Raw genomic sequence first — 12,490 nt, forward strand, 5'->3', positions numbered from 1 at the left:
TTTCACAGACTGGGCCATTTATAGAGAGTACAAGTTTATTTCACTTACAGTCCTCAGGGTTATAAAGTTCAAGGTCAGACGCTGCATCTGACAAGAGCCTCCTTGCTGATGGAGACTGCAGAATCCGAAGGATACAGGGCTTCATCTGGCAAGAGGGGCCACCTCCAAAAACCGGCACTGGCTGGCTTTGATAACAGACCTACACTCAGGATAACTGATGGATGTATTCCTGAATGAATCGTGAATGGGTTGGGGCCACACAATGAATCCTTGGGACATAGTCACCTCTTCAAGGTCCACCTGGTCCCACCTCTTGATTCTTCATCATGGGGACTAAATTTTCACCAGAGATTTTCCTCCCAGGGGACATTCACGACTCGACAAATACACAACAGGACGTGAAAACCATCCAAGAGGCAAAGATATGCCAGAGGGGTGCAAAGAGACTGAACGGCTATGGGCATGTACAAGGTGTGTACAGCCATTGCCACAGGAATCGGCAAGGCTCCGGAGGTGTGCTGAGAGACGTTGCAACCAGACCCCTTCTGATGCTGTGCTACCAGTTAAGAACAGGAAGCCTGGAACTGGGAAGATGCTTCAGTGGGTCACGTACTAACCTTTACCTTGCAGCCACCAGGATTTGAGTTTCATTTCCAGAACCTGTGTTAAAACCCTGGGTGTGGCGGTGCACAGCTATAATCCTGGGGCCCGGAAGGTTCAAACAGGCAGTTCCTTGGGGCTCTTTAACCGCCAGCCTACTCTAATTGACTCACAGGAAGAGGTTGAGGGCTGCCAGCAAGTGGGTGTGGCCAGGCGTAGTGCCTAGGGCCTTACACAAGAGGCGGAGAGCGGTTAGTTTTGTTTTCTTTTATTTTGGGTAGTGCTAGGGATTGAAACTCAGGGACCTTTGCGTGCAAAGAAATCACTCCACAATGGAACTATATCCCAAGTCCCTCATTAAAACAAAAAAACAAAATACGGAATAAGATGATAGGTAGAATTCAGTCAGACACAGGCGAAAAAAATATATAATACGCAGCACAGATTGGCTGCGTCTGTCATCCTCCTGTCTCAGCCTCTTCCATATGAAATACAAGCACGTGCCACCACTGTGGCATTCGTTATCTGAAGAATAGTGGCCTGTCTGCGATGCCCAAAGCAGGGATCTTTTCCCTCTGTGTCCAGGCCTACCATCGGGAAAGAGAGAGAGAAAAAAAAGAGGGGTGCCTGGCTGAGGGCGGGCCTGGGAAGCCAGGGTGCCTCCGGGTGTGGTGCAGGGCGGGGCGGGACGAGGCGGGGTCAGTGGCTACCAACCTCTGTGCGCAGTGTCCTTCACAGAGCAGCCAGCGACTGCGGGAGCGAGGTTGTGGATAGGTGAGACCCTGACAGCGGGGAGCTGAAAAGGGAAACTGAGACCAAGATCAAGCGGGCGGGACTCCTCCCGAGATTGCACTGCTGGGAGTGGTTGGCCTCTGGGGACAGCGGCCAAGGTTCTGTGCCTCGGTGGAACAGGGGGCGGCTACTGCTGCCGGAGGCAGCTGGGAGGAGAGAGGAGGGAACCTCTGGCTGCTGGGAATTCTGTTTCCCTTGCAGGAGAGTGTTGGAATCCGTGGGAAACTGAGACTGTGCAACGGCAAAGCATAGAAGGCAGGACTTGAGCCCCAGTTGTCTGAGACCAAAGCCTGCTCCTCCTGCGTGGGTGGTGTGGACGCCTCGTGTCTGTGCCTGGCTGGGGCGGGCGGGGCTGAGAGCCGCCAGCGTCCAGAAACTCCTGATAGTGGGTACCTGGGGGATGAGACGGACAGACAGCAGGCTTGCTTTCTAAGCTTTTCTCTGATCGGCGTTTTCGGCTTCTCCTGTTTGGGTTCCCCTTGTTAGGGGTTGTGCAAGCCGCGCCTAAAAGCTAGTTTTGTTTGAAAAAGTTGCCACTCCGCAACGCCATTTCCCCACACCCCAGAGCTCATGATGACCAGTTCCTACCGGTCCTAACCGACCTATTGCTGGCACTGTGATTACTTTCAGAATGAGAAAGGCTGGCAATAGATATAAGGACAATTGGCAAGTTCGTTAAGAACAGAAAGTCCTAAAATTCTTCGGGACAGAATCGGCTCGCTGGAAGGAAAGCTCAAGGATGGGGAGGAGCTTCGCTTCGCTCAGTGGAGGGAAGAGGGCATGGCTGGCTCCCTTCTGTTTCTGGGTCATAGTCTCTAGGGAAGTCCCAGAGCAACAGGTACCCCAGGCCCATTGGCTCTGTCCAGCTTCACAGACTCAGACGTTGAGTAGCAGGTCTAAGGTTGCCTAGCCAGGCGTGAAGGATTATGGAGGCTGTAGACTCCAGCCTAGGAGAAGGAGGGCTCTCCTTTCTGGCTATCCTACTAAGATGTGGGGCCCGAGGCTGTTGGCCTGAGACCCATCAGACACTGAGAAGAGTAATGACAAACCTGTGGACTACCTGATCCTTGCCCAGGGCACTGTATCCCAAGATGAGGTGACAAAGCTATATGAGAATGGCCGTGTGTCGTTATGGGTGTTAGAGATACCAACCTGGAATGTTCTACAGTCTCCCCATCAGTTTCTTCACCTGGAAAGTGACACTAGCAATAAACCCCCTTCAGGGACTGTGGATCAAAGAGAGGTGTCGGACTCCTGCCCTGTGGCCACTGTGAGGAATACGTGAAGCTTTGACAGACTGAGCAAAAGAATCTGTCTTCGAGTAAAGTCCTGGGGTGGTGAAAACGGAGAAGGCCTACCACCAGACTGCTCTGTCTTGTCCTAGTCCATCTGTCTAAGATGCTCTCTAGAAGTGGAGAAGTAGCCAGCTCCTCCCCTAGAGGAAGCAGCTGAGTGGTCCTCCCACGGATAGTCACAATCCTGTGTGGAGTTTTCCAGGGAGGTCTTGGTGTCCTGTCCTTCCTTCCTGGAACACCCCAAGGACCCTGAGCAAGCTGGTAACAGGCTGAAGCTTGGGATGTTACGTGCTTTCTAGAAGAGAAAGAAATAAAGGGTGAGTGGGCAGCTTCGCCCCACTCTGAGCATCCCTATCCTGCTCTCTGTACTATCCTGGGACTCCACCCTGAGCTCATCTCCTGCCCAGCTCAGCCTAGCTGAGGGGGTGACTCAGCTTCGTGGGCCCCACCCCTGCTTGTCTACCACCCCTCCATGTGGGTGACTCAGGAACTGGGCAGTCTCCAAGAGGCCCCTGGAAGGTCCCTGGCCTAACTTTCTCCTTCAGTTTCAAGGAGACTGTCCTATTTTGTGACTTTGGATGGAAATAGGGGGTCCTCCCTTTGACCCCCTTAGTGCAGCAGAGCATAAAGATAGAATAGCCATCACAGGGCAGCTGGAGGGTGGGAGTAGGAGCCTGGAGTTCAGTGTCCTGTCCCTAAATCCTGTCCTTATGGTATGTCCTTGGGACAGCCATCACCCTATCATTAGAGACTTTGGTTGGTCCTGATTGGGGACTTCCCAGACACAGAGAATGCCTCCTTCCCATTGCTATGATGAAAGCACTTTCTCCTTCAGGGCCATGGTGAGAGGGAAGAGGTACTACCGGTGGGGGCGTCAGGCTGGCAACCCTCTAAGGTAGGGTTCTCAGTTATACAGGCTCTGACCTGCTAGGGACTGTTCAGAGAAGGCAGCTGCTGAGGGGCCTAGGGGACTTGCTGGTTATGGGGAGGGCTGGGTTGGAACAAGAATCGAGTGGCCAGCAGGCACTGGTTTCTTTGTGGGAAGTGTACATGTTTGGAACTCGGTGTCGAAGGCTGGGGAGACAGCAATATCATTGACTTGTGTGATTTCAGATTATTTGTTTACATTTGAGGAATTTCACCTCAGTTAATAAAACCTGTTGTCAGGAATGACGGTGCTTGCCCGGTAGTCTAAGTGCTTGGGAGGCTGAGGTAGGAAGACTATCTCAGTTAGTTTGAGGCTGGTCTGGGCTATGTGATGATTATCTTTGTGCCCCTAATAAAAGAGGAGAGGCGGGCTGGAGAGATGACTCAGTGGTTAAGAGCACTGACTACTCTTCCAGGGGTCCTGAGTTCAATTCCCAGCAACCACATGGTGGCTCACAACCATCTGTAATGGGATCTGATGCCTTCTTCTGGTGTATCTGAAGACAGCTACAGTGTACTCACATACATAAAATAAATAAATAAATCCTAGGGAGAGGGAGAGGGAGAGGGAGAGGGAGAGGGAGAGGGAGAGGGAGAGGGAGAGGGAGAGGGAGAGGGAGAGGGAGAGGAGAGGTGGCAACAGTATAAACAAGGCTGTAGCAGTGCAGGCCTGCAGATCTGTAATCTGAGCCCTTAGGAGCTGGGAGGCTGAAGTAGGGTGATCTTGCATTCAAGGCTTAGCCTGGGCTGTAGAGTGAGTTCCAGGCTAGCTTGGGCTCCACAAAACAAACAAACAACAACAAAGCCAATTGAAAACCCTCACAGGTGTCCCCAGGCCGTGGAGCAGGAGTGGTACTGTGAAGGGGACTCGGCAACAGGATCTTAAGTAGGGACACTGATTCCTTTCCTTCTCCTTCCCTCACCTCCTCTTAAGTCCCCTCTGTATCCCATGCCGGTATAGACTTCTCCTGCCTTGGGCCTCGGTGCTCAGGGATTACAAGATGTGCTATGGTGCTGGGAGGGACAGTGCAGTTTCTTGTTTAAACTTTGACAAATGCCCAAATGCAGAAAAAATGACCCACAGGCTCCATCTACCTCCCCCTAGTCTCAGAAACCAGAGATGCCTTCCCCAGTCTGTTTCTCAGACCCTCAAGTACATCCCCCATTCAGCTTCTCATTTCCCCAGGTACTCCCCCCTACTCAGCTTCTCATTTCCTAAGGTACTCCCCACCATTCAGCTTCTCATACCCCCAGGTACTCCCCCCATTCAGCTTCTCATACCTCCAGGTAGTCCTCCCATTCAGCTGCTCAGACACTCAGGTACTCCGCCCAACCCCCATTCAGGTTCAGGTTTGACCTTTAGAACGAGCCACCTTCCCACACAGGCCCCAGTGAGCCCACCCTGCTTCCCATCATTCATCTTCTACAGTTCCAGGCTTCCTCCCCCATCTTTCTTCACCTTGTGAGCCGATGCTTTCCAGGGACCCTGAGCACTGTCAGTCTTTGTACTGAAGGCTCCTCTTGAGGTTCCTCCTGGTGTTTCTAGGCTCAGGCCCAGGCTCAAGGTTTGACAAGAAGATCACCAAGTGTGCCCAAGGAGACTGTGATGTCCATGTCCGCTGTAGAGATGGCAAGCTTCCGGTCATCTGTGGAAGGGACTCTTCTGAGAGTGAGAGAGAAACCGAACATAATCAGGGCACTCAGTGCCTCACTTCACGGCTCTCCACTCTGCCTCTGGGCCTCAGTTTCTCACGGTGTGAGAAAGCAGGGGTTTCCTGTTTTCTCTGACCATGCTGACACCCAGGGGAAGCCTAATTAATGCATTGGTCATGGCCTCCTCCAGCTCCCTGGATACCATACTGCTGTGGCATTTCTTAGAAAGGCGGGATATGTCCCCATTGCAGAGATAAGCAGCTTCAGAGGTAGCCCAGGCTTGCCCCAGGTGACACTAGGCTGAGCTAAGTGAGCAGCCAGTCTTGGGCAGATATTTCCTGTACCCCAGCTTTCTCAAGGAGGGATGAATCCTGTGACTCAGTAAAGATGCAGGAAATGCTGGTTACTGCCTCGTCTGTACTGGGAGGGGCTGCCAACCCCATCTCCGAGAAGTAAATGTTTTGGTCTGCCTTAAGGTTATGTTGAAAATAGCTGTGTGGTGGTGGCACATTACTTTAATCCCAGCACTCAGGAGACAGAGGCAGGTGGATCTGAGTTCAAGGCCATCCTGGTCTACAGAGTGAGTTCCAGGACAGCCAGGGCCACACAAAGAAACCCCGTCTCCACTCCTGCTCTCCCAAAAAAGTTCATTCCGAAAACTGTTTTCAACTCATTAAAAATGTCCTCTAAGCCATGACTGGATGCCTTACGCAGGATGTTGTAAAGTTCAAGGTCTGTCTGGGCTACAGAATGAGTTTAAGGCCAGCCTAGTTACTTACTATTCTAGTTCACTGTCCACGGCTGTGATAAAGTACTATGACCAAAGCAACTTGTGGAGGAAAGGGCTTATGTAGTTTACAGATTATAGTCCATAGCCGAAGGAAGTCGGGGTAGGAACCTGGAGGCAGGAGCTGATGCAGAGGCCATGGAGGAGTGTTTCTTACTGGTTTGTTCCCTTGCTCAGCCTGCTTTCTTATAGAACTCAGAACCTCCACCTCCTCAGGAGTGGTATCACTCACAGTGAACTAGGCTCTCCCACATCAATCATGGATCAGAGGAAGGCCCCACAGACTTGCCTACAGCCAGTCTTCTGATGGAGGCATCAAGTTAACAAACAAAAACAAACAAAATCTAATTAGGACACTTATCAAGATCTTGTCTCAAAACAAAAAATATAAAGAGATCTGGGCATGCAACTCCGTGGTAAAATGCTCATCTGGTATATCTGAGATTTTCTAAGCCATGGTATATACAAGGCTTAGGTTCAGTGTTCTCAGGACCAACAAGAAAAAAAAAAAGAGTAAGAAAAAAGTTCTCTTCCATGCTAGCAGAACAGCTCACAACACTTGCCTGGCGTGCCAAACACTTTATAAACAAAAAAATAAATCTTCTGAAGCTTGGAGGGAGTGCGTGAGACTCCCCTGTTCTTGAGTACAGGATTAGCTACTTTTCTGTTATTTTGATAAAACACAAGAACCAAGACAAGGTATAGAAGGGAGAGGTTAGAGGGTAAGAGTCCATCATGACCGGCAGGCGCGGCAGTGGGCAGGTATACTGCAAGGAGCAGTGTAAGACTCTGACGAGCCTTAGTTTACCAGAGACCCCCTGAGTGAACAACGCTGAGCCGGGGGATCGTTGCAAAAGCAAGAGGAATTTTATTGTTCCAGTATGCTGGGGTCATCCTGCATCCAAAAGGAGAGGCGACCCCAGGCAGCTCATTCGGTGGACCTTTATACGGTTTCCAGGGGTAGCATAGAGAAACAGCAACTAGGCACAATATGATTGGCAGAACAGTGTGACTTTTAAACTGATTGGTCTTTAGGGAATGAGGTGGCAGGGACTTCCCTTGTCTGTGGATGGCCAATAGTCCGTCCTGCAGGTCGGTCCCCTTTTGGTCTGAGAAATGTTTTTTTTTTTTTTAAAGATTTATTTATTTATGAGTACACTGTAGCTGTCTTCAGACACACCAGAAGAGGGCATCCAATCTCATTACGGATGGTTGTGAACCACCATGTGGTTGCTGGGATTTGAACTCAGGACCTCTGGAAGAGCAGTCAGTGCTCTAAACCGCTGAGCCATCTCTCCAGCCCTGGTCTGAGGAATGTTAATTAGCCTCTCTTTTCCGGAGGAACAAGTGTTCTAAAGTTTCTGAGCTGACCTCTTCAGCAGGAAGCTGAAAGCTCACATCTTCAACTGCAAGTGTGAAACAAAGAAATCAAACTGAAGGAGGCAGGGCTTTTGGCTTTCAAAGCCTGCCCCCAGTGATGGAGACCACACCTCCTAAGCCTCCCCAAACAGCACCACCAACCAGGAACCAAATATTCAAATCACTGAGCCTATGGGGGACAGTCTTATTCAAACCACTACAGGCAGTGAGGTTGTTTTTGTCATACTGTAGACTGAATTCGGGGTCTTGTTAATGAAGCCCTTTGTTTACCTACCACTGAGCTGTTGTGTAGGAGATTGTTTCCTTCTTTCCCGTGTGTGTGTGTGTGTGTGTGTGTGTGTGTGTGTGTGTGTGTGTGTGATGCGATGCACATTTGTGCACAGGCATGGACCTCTGGCCTCAATCAGGTATCTTCCTCAATAGATGTCCCGTTTATTGAGTGAGGTAGAGTCTCTTGTTGAACCCAGAGTTTGGCAGTTCCCGCTAGTTTAGCTGACTTGCTCTGAGGATCTTGTCTCTGCCTCCACAGTGCTGGAATGACAGGTGGATTACCACACCCACACAGCATTCATATGGATTTTTGGGGATCCAAATTCCACTTTTCACACTCTGCATAGCAAATGCTTTACCATACTGAGCCACTTCCCCAGGGTGGCTTCTTATCCAACAAGCAGACACCTGATTCTCTAGTTACTAACAGTGTGTATGTGTTAGTGGGAACTATTTTTTGATGGAGAAACTGAGTCCCAGTCAGGGTATTGACTGGCTTAGCACTCCTATAGCAAGCAGAGGCACAGCTGGCCCGGACTTCCACACCAGGATTTCCCATTCTCAAGCTCACAGGGCTTTAACTTCAGCCCAGAGATTGACTGCAAAGGGCCCGAGACCAGCTCTAAGACTCGGAAAGAGGGCCGGGACCCAGTCTTGATCGTTTTCCTGAGCATTCATGTAACTTTGTGATCAGAGTAGAGCCTGGCCTAGGCTGTCCTCCTCTGGTGCATGGGGCTGGCCTCTGAGGTAGACACCTGAGGAACATGATACTCTATGCTGCCCCCTGGGGACACTAAAGTAGACAGCGTCTATATTGTACATAGATGGAAACTGAGGGTTGAAGTGATTTCTCTGAGGCCATGGTAGGTGAGTGTGGAAAGAGGATTTGAGGGAGCCAAGCTTTGCCAGTTGCCAGTCACCAAGGGAATGAATGAATGCATGGTGGGATGAAGCCCTGCAACACAAGGCACCGACCTCCCAGCATCCCTGAGTGACACTCGGCCTAAGGTGAAGCAGAACTGACAGAGGGACAGAGAATAGAGGTCACACATCAAGAGACCCCAGATCGAGGGTGAGGTGAAAGAACAGATGCTTGCAGCAGAAGTAGGAAAAAGGTGGGTGGAGCCCTAGTGGCACCCCTGGGCAGGGGCATGAGTGTGGGTGGAGTGGGGACTCCGCTGTCCTTCCTCACCCACCAGGGATAGGTGGGCTGGCTGATCCTGGGGAACAGGACCCCAGAGGTGCTGAAGGCGGTGATGGATTGACCCCCAAGGTTTTGTAGAACTGCCCTCACCCCCACCCTGTGTTCTCTTTCAGATCTTTCCAGAACAGCAGTTGCAATCGCTATGCCTCAATCTTGGGTGCCCGCCGTGGGCCTCACTCTGGTGCCCAGCCTCGGGGGGTTCATGGGAGCCTACTTTGTGCGTGGTGAGGGCCTCCGCTGGTATGCTAGCTTGCAGAAACCCTCCTGGCATCCTCCTCGCTGGACCCTGGCTCCCATCTGGGGCACGCTGTATTCGGCCATGGGGTAGGTGGTTGGAGGCGCTACCATGCAGTGCCCTGGTCCCTCTGGAATCAGGCTGGGCATTGAGTGCCTTTGCAGAAGGAGGCCCATGGATGGAGTGGCATCATTTCTCATTGAGAAAGGAAGGGTGGTGAGGCTGCCAACCTATGCGTTGCAAGACTGAACTTTTTCCTGCTTGCCTCTGGGAACCCTGACTGGGCTCAAACTACTGAGGCTGTCCCATGTATAAAGGTCAGCGTGGACAATAGCAACACACGCCAAGGCAAGCACGAGGCAGCCACAATCTCCTGATTATTCTCTACAGCACCAGGCCCTGGTGTGGTCCATTCCCATAAGCCCTCTGCGGCTGTTGCCTCATGGCCTCAATAGCCTGTAATGACCGAGCTACCGCTTGCTTGTTCCCTCACACCCCCAGCCTTCATTCTGTAGCCACATACTGACTTGGATTCTCAACTCAAATCTCTGTAGCCATCTTGTAAGAAAGGAAGGCCTGGAGAGGGCAAGCAGCTTCTTTGAGATCATACAGAAGTCAGTAGCAGGGCATACTCGAGCCATCGCCGTGGGGTCTCAGAAGAGGGTATTCCTTTTGGCCTTGCCCTGTGATGTCCTGATCGCTTGTCTGTTTCAGGTATGGCTCCTACATAGTCTGGAAAGAGCTGGGAGGTTTCACAGAGGAAGCAATGGTTCCCTTGGGTCTCTACACTGGTCAGCTGGCTCTGAACTGGGCGTGGCCCCCCATCTTCTTTGGTGCCCGGCAGATGGGCTGGGTAAGTATGGCTGTAACTTGACTCTTGGGTCATTGGAGATGGCCCTGGGAGAGCAGGTGACATCACATCTCAGATGGGGTCAGTATCTATAGGTGGTGGGGGAGGCCTGCCAGTCCCTTTAGGAGTTCATGAGTCTGGTACGATGGGGCTCCTGTAGTCCCAGCTCTCGGGAGGCTGAAGTGGGACAATTGGTTGAGCTCAGGAGAGGGCTAGGCCAGCCTAGGTGACAGGGACCTGTGTGTACTAATGCCATCTTAGTCCATCTTCTCTCCATGAAGAAAGTCTGGAGGGCCAGGCTGAAATGGGTGGGGCTGCCATCTTGGGTATAGAAGCAATGGTGTGAGACACTGGCATTACATCTGGTGTTCTGTGTTCTGACACATGAGGACAAAACCTCTCCTTAAAAATGTTCTTGTTCAGACCTGGTGACGCATGCCAGGCCTTTAGTGCCAGCAGAGGCAGGAGGATTGCTGTAAGTCTGACATCCTGGTCTATAAAGCTGGTTCAAAGTCAGCTAAGACTACACAGTGAGATCTGTTTTTAAAAAAAACAAAAAAAGGCTGAGCCACTGAGTGTGTACCATAGCAGTAGCTGTCTGGCCCCTACACTGGCCTCCTGGGTCAGCACTTTACAATGCTGCATCTTCAGGTCAGGGGCCTTTAAGCTGCTGCTTCCCTCTTGGATATGCTGTGTCCCCTTGGGGCTCTCATCCATACTCCACACATGGCACAGTCAGGCAGGGATTTGCAGACAAGGAAACGAAAGCTGAGAACAGAGGCAGGCATCATACCCTAAGGTTCAGTAGGGTTAAATGAACCTTCTAGACTTGGCAAGGCTTCCCACCTTCTGTCTTTCCAGGCCTTGGTCGACCTCCTGCTTGTCAGTGGTGTGGCAACCGCCACGACTGTGGCTTGGCACCGAGTGAGCCCTCCAGCTGCCCGCTTGCTGTACCCTTACCTGGCCTGGCTGGCCTTTGCCACCATGCTCAACTACTATGTATGGCGTGATAACTCTGGCCGGAGAGGGGGCTCCCGGCTTGCAGAGTGAAGGCACCCAGCCATCAGGAATGTACCCCTTCCAGTCAGGCACTGTGGGTAGTGGCCAACATGCTTTTATGACCATTGGGCCTACTGGTCTATCTGGTCTTAGCCCAGGAAGCCACCAGGTATGTCAAGGTGGTCAGTGCCAAGTCCCATGCAGGGACAGTTGTCCCTGCCTTTCTGCACTGCTCCAGGCATGCCTGAGGAGCGTAGGCCTTTTAAAGCTAAATAAAGTCTCTAACTTCATGTGTAACAGACTCTGTACTTAGTGGGACATCTGGCCTGACAGGTAGACGGTGGCTATGCAGGATGGCTCTGCTGCTGAGGCTGTGTCTATCAGGGCTGTACCACCCAGGTCTTCCACCTAGGGTGACCCAACTGCCATGAAGAAAGTATCCAGTCCCAGTACCCTTTCATATGGGTACTGCCTCAGCCTGCTTCCATATGCCTCATGGGTATATATGGTCCCTATAGGGCACAAATGACCCATCAGGTATCACAGGCAGTCATGCTGGATACTTTGATGGGTAGTGCACCCAAGACTTGGGAAGGGCTTCTTAGCAGTGCTCTCCCACTGCCAGGAATGCATGTCATAAAGCTCCAGCAATTCCCCAGTGTTCTGCTGAAATGGTGGTGGTGGGGGGCATCATTTGCCACCTACAGATGTGCCTCCCTTGCCCACCACTGGAGGCGCCCTCTCTCCTACGCTGTCACCAGCTTTTAGGACAATAGCTCTCTGCAACCTTTAATGAGAAGGGCATTGGCCTGCTGGTTTAGACTGGTCTCTGGTTTGTACTCATTCCCACAGCACAAGTCTCAACCGTTTACACTGACGTCCCCAGCCAACTGGCTACAGAGGACCTGGGCAGCCACCTATCAGCATGGGAGCCATGTTGGTTTAGGATTAGGAGCTGTCAAACACTTCAGTTTGTGGTCAGCCAGTGGCATCTCCCTGGAGCCCAAGCAAGGGCCTGCAGGGCTCAGCTCCTACTTCCTTCAGCAGCATTGCTGTGGCTGCCTGGGCTCTCTAGCCAACTGCACGTGCCCACCTTGGGCACGTGCTGGCCTTTGGTGAGCCCCTTAAACTGAGAAAGCGATCAGGGTATGGATGAATACCAGGAGGATTTGTCAGTGATATAACCACTGTTTACAACTGGCTGGTGGCCAGGCCTGATGCTGGGCCAGCTGGCGCATGTGAAGCACCTGACTTCTTTAGAAAACTTTTAAATTTTTGTGTGTACATGCATTTCCACTCACATGTCCCATGGTATACACATGGAGGTCAGAGGATAACCTGTGGGGGTTGGTTCTCTCCCCTGTAGTTCCCAGGGAGGTCTTCAGGCTTGATAGCAGGCATTTTTTACTTGATGGTTCTCTGTCAGCCCCCAGAGCCTCTTAACCACCTCATGAGTTGTGGCCTCTCACCCCACAACAAATAGATAACACAGAGAATG

The 12,490-nt window shown here is 51.6% G+C and overlaps 1 protein-coding gene across 3 annotated transcripts; it reads left to right on the plus strand.

Moving 5' to 3' along the window:
- The first annotated feature begins 1,303 nt into the window (after nt 1-1,303).
- On the plus strand, nt 1,304-11,289 carry Tspo (translocator protein). Of its 3 annotated transcripts, none has more exons than XM_028788785.1 (4): nt 1,304-1,374; nt 9,022-9,232; nt 9,858-9,996; nt 10,855-11,289. In XM_028788785.1, exons 2-4 carry the CDS (start codon nt 9,051-9,053, stop codon nt 11,041-11,043), a joined length of 510 nt encoding a protein of 169 aa, XP_028644618.1. In that variant the 5' UTR covers nt 1,304-1,374; nt 9,022-9,050; the 3' UTR covers nt 11,044-11,289. The 3 variants fall into 3 exon arrangements, with proteins under 3 accessions (XP_028644618.1, XP_028644621.1, XP_028644620.1); XM_028788788.1 differs by lacking the exon at nt 1,304-1,374 and adding an exon at nt 1,381-1,777; XM_028788787.1 differs by lacking the exon at nt 1,304-1,374 and adding an exon at nt 7,321-8,819.
- The last annotated feature ends 1,201 nt before the right edge of the window (nt 11,290-12,490 follow it).

The sequence above is a fragment of the Grammomys surdaster genome, unplaced genomic scaffold (genome assembly GCF_004785775.1).
Source record: "Grammomys surdaster isolate TR1022 unplaced genomic scaffold, NIH_TR_1.0 125767, whole genome shotgun sequence".
Taxonomy (NCBI): Eukaryota; Metazoa; Chordata; class Mammalia; order Rodentia; family Muridae; genus Grammomys; species Grammomys surdaster.

Coding starts and splice junctions, on each gene's coding strand:
- Tspo (XM_028788785.1), top strand. CDS start 9,051: ATGCCTCAATCTTGGGTGCCCGCCGTGGGCCTCACTCTGGTGCCCAGC. Junction 9,233..9,857: donor ACGCTGTATTCGGCCATGGG/GTAGGTGGTTGG, acceptor TGTCTGTTTCAG/GTATGGCTCCTACATAGTCT. Junction 9,997..10,854: donor GTGCCCGGCAGATGGGCTGG/GTAAGTATGGCT, acceptor CTGTCTTTCCAG/GCCTTGGTCGACCTCCTGCT.